The sequence below is a fragment of the Montipora foliosa genome, chromosome 2 (genome assembly GCF_036669935.1).
Source record: "Montipora foliosa isolate CH-2021 chromosome 2, ASM3666993v2, whole genome shotgun sequence".
Lineage (NCBI taxonomy): Eukaryota > Metazoa > Cnidaria > Anthozoa > Scleractinia > Acroporidae > Montipora > Montipora foliosa.
The window spans coordinates 3,292,744-3,300,243 of NC_090870.1; the positions used below are offsets into that span (position 1 = coordinate 3,292,744).

Sequence of the window (7,500 nt, forward strand, 5' to 3'; positions counted from 1 at the left end):
ATTGCAGTTTGAAACCTTATTGATTTTTATTTTTTTTAGGTAACTTTATTTATTCGATCCGGTATCTCTAATTCGATTTGTTTTTCGTGCACAGGATAACATTGAAAATGTCAGTTATGTGTGGGCCTTGTGTCGTGATCAGAGCATATTGGATCACCGCTCAGCTTGGAGAGTCCTGGAGTTTGGAATACAAAGCAGCAGCTCATGGCTTTGACGAACAATTCAAGATACCGCTTTGTTGCCGAAAATTTAGGAGAATTATTCGTCTACTCTCAGGAAACGGGAAAGCAAAGGTCGGAATTAATGTGAAATCTGGATCCCGATCTGGATCTGTTTTGAATTTACCGATCGAACACAAAATCCGACAACAGAAAGACTTTAAAATCATCATGGATTTCGTTGTTAACACAGAACCAGTTTGCGGATTGGAAATTCGAACAGCGGATTTGGACCCAAATGGACCCCCCCTCCCCCCTGAAAATAAGCGTTCTTTTGATAAAGGCAATAAGGTAATAAAATTCCTCTGCAAATTGTTTTTAGTTGTAAAAAACTTTTACGGAAACTCGAGTCTAACTTTGCCTTTTCTCCTTATTGAAAATTGATACGAGAATTCATGAGTGGAAAAGGTTGGTCATAAAAAGAAGGAAAAATCTTCTGAAGCCTTGTAGTCGAGTAAACTTCTAACAATGCGTTTCCAACCACGTGGTGTTATTTCAAAAAGTGGCACCTCCTTTGTGAAAGCGCCGCCCATTCAAACTATCAAATGGAAGAAAAAGAACTATGAAAGAATCAACGCTTTACGAAAGGCCACAGCGCGTTTACACTGACTTTGCTTTGTCTCCTTATTAAAAAAATAACTCGACAATTCAATGAGTTCCTAGTGCTTGATTTAAGCTTCTGTCAAAAAGGAGTTAATCAATTAATTAATTAATTAATTAAAATTCGCATCTACCTTACGAAATGCCGCTCCGAATACTTTAAACAACCTTTACTGAAAAATTAACTGATCTGGGCTTTTTCTCAAAGATTTATGCTTCATGGTATTGGTCAGTCTTCATAATCCAAAATTTAACTCTACCTCGATAAACAGTTCAATAAGCTGTAATTGAGGGTCCAAATCCGCTAGGACCCCGGATCTTGACAACTCAAGTCCAGGTCTCGCAATCACACTCACCGATAATTAAATAGCACTGGGGATCAAGGAGTGTGAAAGACCTGGGGCCCGTTTCTCAAAAGTCCCGAAACTTTACGGGCTACCTTCGGGTGTCACAATTCGGTTTGTATCTCAAGAACGGAGAGGATTTAAGTCGTTAAACTTCACAGTCATTTTTCGTTTTGTCACTTTGAAAACATGTTAAAAGATCGGCTTTCCAAAACAAGCGGTTGGCAGTTTCACAAATGGCCTTTCGGGCCCGAAAAGTTTTCGGGACTTTCGAGAAACGGGCCTCTGTATTTGAAACGAGGAAAGAAGCATGTTAATTCTTTGAGAGTATGTAAATTCACCTCACAGTTTTCAATACACTGTCAAGCAGACAAGTGTTAACAATAGCTGTGGTTACACGAGCCCTTTTACCCATGGGTAAATAGCGTTTGCCCAAGGGCAGGGACGTTTTTGTGTGTAACCGCTTTGCCTAGATCGAAACTGCCCCAGAGTTATTTCCGTGGATACATCAAAAAGAACAAAAGAACTTCCCATGACAGTTCCTGAACTGAAAGTACGGTTTATCTGCTCCCAGAGGTGGCTTGGCCAATAATAAAGCAGAACTAATCTTTTAGTCTTTTTAGTCTTTTACTGTGTAACCGCATGCCCAAGGGTAACATGAAACCTGAGCTGAACCAAACCCAAGCCATTCACCAACCAGAAGGCTCCAAACCCAAGGTGTTTGTAACCACAGCTAATGAGGATTATTGCCAGGCAAGGGGTATTATCTTGATGTAATACTAAATTCTCCTGACAAGCCAAAGAAAAGAGATCTATGATACTAGCTAGGAGAATTAACTTTTAAATCATGGGAGTGAAAGGATTTTAAGATTTAAGGTCATCGCAGTCATGAACGTTACCGAGGTAAGAATTAACGAAAGGGAAGCCAGACAATTTCAGGATTGAACGGAATCCCGATTGATTCTGAATTTTCCGGGCTCTCCTTTCGTTACTTCTTGAGTGACGTTCACAACTTCGTTTATGGATAGAGGAGTGTTCCGTTGCTTTTTTATTTGAATCTACGAAAGCTGAAGCTTTTACTGAAAATTAACAAAGTAAAAAAACATTGAAAAAAATGACCCGTAGGTTTATGAGAAACGATTTGACTTTGGAAATGAAAAGCTGATTATGTTCTTTACAACACTCATGGTGTTGATGGGGGAATGAGACAAGCACATGAATATGCGACATGACGTGTTTTGTCGTGTCCGTAGAAGTGGTTGTACAAACAGTATTTTGATCTGTACGTTTGTAAGTACATGTTCAACTCTCGAGGATTAACTTCATTCTTCCGCAAGCTGTCCTCTCCTTGTATTCCGACCGGGGAATTTGAATCGTTCGGTCAAGACTTGGCTAGGATTTCCTTAGGTGACGTGATCTCGTCACCAAGGACTCGCGATATTTACAAACCTTAGATTCTTTAAAGACATTGGTTCGTTTAAGTTTATTACTCGACAACGTTTACACATCAAACCAAATTGTTTTGAGGAATTGACTCCCTCACGGTTATTCCTGTAGACTCTTGGCGAAAAGACCAAAAAGAAAGAGATTAGGTCTTGTTCCCACTTTATCCTACTCTCTTGCTTCAAATTGGACTTGCCCATTCCTTCAAATTTTGTTAACTCAAATGTCCTGTCCTCCGCGGAAATACCTTAGAGTTTTAATGCGTGCATTTTCCGAAGGGTATGATCACCTGTGATGTTCAAATATATCTGCATGGGTTGTCTCTCGGTGCCAGAGGAATTTAGTAAAAGGCTCACTAGTAAACACAGTGAACGAGAAATTCTTCCAAGCCGTGAAACAAATTCCTCTGGCACCCAGAAGAAGTGCCAATCATTGGATTTATTTATTTCAAGACAAAGAAATACGAAGTTTTTCTGATACTTTTCTTCACCATTCAGATGGCCATCTGTGGAGTATTAAGGAATTCTATCAAAGGCATAGTAGTTCTTGCTTTCTGCGCTGCAGGTATCCTAAAAATCACTGATAAAATTGCTCCAGAAGTTCACAAAGAACTGGTAAGGTGATCTGGCTTCGTTTTAGTTATATTTCCAAGTAAATGTTCGGGATTCTTTGGCTCAATAACTCTGCTCTATTAAGTAATGGTCCGGCTAAGAAGCAGGCAGAAAAACAATAGCCCGCGGCACTAGCGTCGGTTAGTTAAAATGTGCCAACATTTTTAATCAAATTAAGTTCGGCTGTTCCCATTGGTGTAAGCAGCTAAAAGCGCGAAATTTGAATTTCAATGAAAAATGTAATCGACTTGCCGTCTAAAAAATTAGATTCTGTTTCGTAAACTTCAAAAACTATGTTTGTAAATATCGTCAAGATTCTATGCGCCATTTGATTGGCGCATAGAACAATGCCCAAATTTGGCCGAGAGACAGAGATCAAGGGCATGGGGAAGAAGAAATCCAAAAAAGGCTTTTTTTTCATTTTTTTCTCATCTTTTTTCGACATTTTCCGATATTAGCCAATCAGATGCCTCGATTGGAGTGAAGTTAAAAATTAATATTTCGCAGCTTCTAAGTACTTTTGCCGCTGGGCTGCCTGCTTTTTAGCCGGACCATTACTTAAATTTTTCTCGCAACTTTGTCAATGAGACGTGTTTTCCCGTATAGTGATGAGCATAAACTGCTCCAATCAAGCCTTGTTGTTCATTTCCTTGTTGCCCTTTAGTACACGTACATTAGTTTACAAAGATTTCCTTGAAACAGCAATTAATTCTGCGTAATTCTTTATATTGTAAAAGTTTTCAAAGGAGAAAATAACAGTGAATAAAGTCAATTGTTTGTTTTTGTCGCGCAAACGTGAAGCAATGGAAAGTGATAAAGATTGCGTGACAAATAAAGCAAGTTATCATGGGAATGTTTTTGTCTAGGGAGGATAAAATCGTTCCATTTTTATTTGTTTCGAATAATGTCAAGGAGACTTTGTAATAATGGGCAATAGGTGAATAATAATTTATTGGTAGTTAAATCTTATTAGGAACAGAGAAATCTCAAGAAGAGATGAACTATATGATTAGTTATTATTATTATTATTGTTATTGTTATTGTTGTTATTATTATTATTATTATTATTATTATTAATCTGTTACAATGACTGGTGATCTGGTGGTAGTCTTCTATGCTGTAGGGTATTTGGTGTGTCATGTCAAGCTTCACTTGGCTGTCGAGGAATTCGCGTGACGTCCCTGATGAGGTCAGAGAAGGACACGAGAGGTCGTCGAGTGAACGAAGGGGAGTTGGGCAAAAAACGAGAACCGCGAAAAGAGGCGAAAAAAATCTGAGAAAACTTAACAAAGATGAGTGATGCTGCAGAAAAAAAACATTCTTCAGCCGGTTGCGTTGGTGTAAAATAATTTGAATGTACGAATGTCTCTCGCAAAAAAATTACGTTTGTGTGTAATTTTTCCTTATTTCAACTCTAGAGGAATAATTTCGTTGAACTGGCAACAGTCCATCCCATGAAGCTGTGGTTTGGTCATAATGTAAATGCAGAACTCAATCGCGTCGTAATAGGCTGCACACAAGTCATCTGTGCTCTTCTCCTGTACGGAGGAGCGAAAGCCGTGAAGATAGCCAGTACCGCAGCTCTGTTGGTCATCGAAGGAGTGACGTTGCAAGGCCTCTACTTGCTTGGAAAACCCACTATCATGTTCGTTCCAGCTACATTTGGTACAATGGTGCTCCTGGTTTATTTTGGGTTTCTCTTGACAGAAAGGTCACAAAAAGAGAAGAAGAGATAAGTGTGTTTAAATTCTGTAGAATGACAAATGGAACATGATTCCCTGTTGAAATGAATGAATTTGAATGGAAATTGTGTGGCGTGGATTGGTGATATTTAACCTTACATCTTCATGACCATGGCTCGAAAGAGTCAACATTTTTAGCAACCCAAACTTCGATCATTTGTTTGAAATTTCTAGCACTATTTGGGGATTTTTTTTTTGCGATTTTTCCCGCGCAATCATTACAAGATTTATACACTCCAAAACTTTCGAAAAAACAGGAGAGGGAAGAGAATCAAATGGAACGGAAATATTCCGGGAAAAATTTCGGAAATTTGGGCATACCTCCCGAAGTGGAAAATAACCAAAAATGCCGTCCAATTGGTTCATTTCTCCTCGGGAGCAATTGCTGTTTACATTTTGGGACAATGATTGGTTTCAAGCGGCCAACTGGGGAGGGGGGTGCTCTCGCCAATGTGGGCAGGGTTCGATTCCCAGGCTTGGCGTCATGTGTGGATTGATTTTGTTGGTTCTCAACTCTGGACCGCGAAGTTTTCTCCCCTCTCCTCAAAAACCAACCTTTGACTTAATTTGCGTTAATTTCAGCTTACCATGTCCCAAATTAGTGCTACGGCTCGTCGCTAGAACGACTAGACACTTAGACACAATAAAGTTCCTTTCTTTTCCTTTCACCACATAAAATTATAGAAATAAGACAAATTTAAAAATCTATGCAAACGTCTCTAATTTTGAGGCTGCATCTCCCGAAACCATCATGAATTTTTAATTTTTTTTGCGATTTCTGTAATAAGACAGGATTTCCCAGTTGTCCCAAATCTGATAATTGTTTTTAAGAGTTTAATTAAGGAGGCTCGAAATAGTTTCTCCTTTTTTCAAACAAATAAACATATTTTGTTCTTAGATACAGTTAGGGTAATCATATCAAGACGAAATTTGGCAAGGGTATTAAGTACTCGTCATAGATTTCTCACATCACATTTTCCTCCAAAATAACGTTACCATGGCAACGATATAAGGCATTTCTTTGAGCCTTAAAATCAAGATATATCGTCTTTTTTGAAAAAACGGGACGGTGAAATCTTCCCATTCTGCGTTACCAGATAATGTTAGAAATAATCTCAAAAATATTTAAAATTCAACAAAATCTGTAGGTCAGTTTTTCAGAAAAATCAGAAAAATTTTTGAAACGTGTCACTATTTTTTTTTTTTCACCTGTAGAATTTTTTTTAAATTTGAAAGACAAACGTTTTAAATTAATCGAAGCTAACGTGCAAAAAATGAAAAAAATTCACCGTCCAGAAGCAGAGATATCAACAAGTACAGTTGCAAAATTAGGAAAAATGAGGGGGTTACAAGATCGGCATTTACGCATGCGTCACCCGCTCATTCGAGTGCACGCGCGAGTTGAGCTAAACTGCTAAAGGCCAACACAAACGGATTTAAGGACGTTCGCGCTAATTGTTTGTGCGCAACGTAACTGCGCAGGTAACGCGACTGTAATATGTCACGCATTACTTCGAGCATTAGTGAAGTTGAGGTTTGAAAACCTTTGCAGAGACCGTGGACGATAACTCTTGCACAGCGTTGGATAAGAGAAGATCGTGATCAGTCAAAATTGATTAAAAATATTTAGGAAAGTCAAGTAGACTACTGCACGACTGATGTTCGCGTTGTTTTTATCAGTCGTGCACTAGTCTACTTGACTTTCATAAATATTGTTCAAGCATTAGTTAAAATAACATGGCGACAAAAACGCCGGGGAAAAACTTCCAGGCCGGCAAAAGAATGGCACATTTTTTTCCGAATCATCATGAAACGTTAAAGAGAAGTGAGCGGGAGGATGGAAAAGCTCTTTAAATGGTAGCTGCTGATCGAGTGGTGGCTGAAAGTTTGGAAAACTCGAGGACGAACCGTTGCGTAAATTTAATGGGGCTGTTTCTTTTTTTAATGTTTTTATTACCCTACGAACTTAAGTTCAAAATGAATGTATGTTTTTGAAGTTCTTTTCCTTTACTTTCGTGAAAATAGAGCAGTATTTTAAATAGAGCAGTATTTTCGTCCTCGTCGGCTTGAATAGTGCGGACCTGCGTGGAAAAAACCAGCGATTAAATTTCACAAAAACCACACTCCAGAAGACGAGCATGACGGCAATGGAGAAATATTATACAAAACACTAACCAAATGAAGATGACGACTGCTTAAAATTTCGTTGCTGTGCTCGAGAAACCTTTTTTTGGGGTAAAAACCTTTCAACCCTTCAACGATCGATCCTCTCTTGGGTTCCAGTCCTCCCCCGACAGGTCACGCAAAAACGTGACAAATGAAGTTTTCCAAGAGCTTCGTAAAATCACATCGATTTTACTCCCTTGGATCATCGGTGACCCCTATTTTTTTAATCATGAATCACTTACTCTACTTACTATCTACAAAATATGATAAAATGAAAAAAATCTCACCGTAAGAAGTTATCTCTTTTTTTAATTTTCTTTCCTCGTGCCATCGAATTCCGGTAGTGGTTCCAACGGATAGAGGTTACGAAAACGCT

The 7,500-nt window shown here is 38.6% G+C and overlaps 1 protein-coding gene across 1 annotated transcript in view; it reads left to right on the top strand.

Moving 5' to 3' along the window:
* Positions 1 to 7,500, top strand: part of LOC137992086 (mitochondrial import inner membrane translocase subunit TIM44-like) — a 25,034-nt gene that overhangs the window by 11,876 nt on the left and 5,658 nt on the right. The window contains exons 16-17 of the mRNA XM_068837178.1: positions 95 to 3,219; positions 4,635 to 7,500. The exon at positions 4,635 to 7,500 is cut by the window's right edge and continues 993 nt beyond it. Coding sequence (XP_068693279.1) covers positions 95 to 214 — 120 coding nt within the window. The 3' untranslated portion in view covers positions 215 to 3,219; positions 4,635 to 7,500. The remainder of the gene's footprint in view (positions 1 to 94; positions 3,220 to 4,634) is intronic.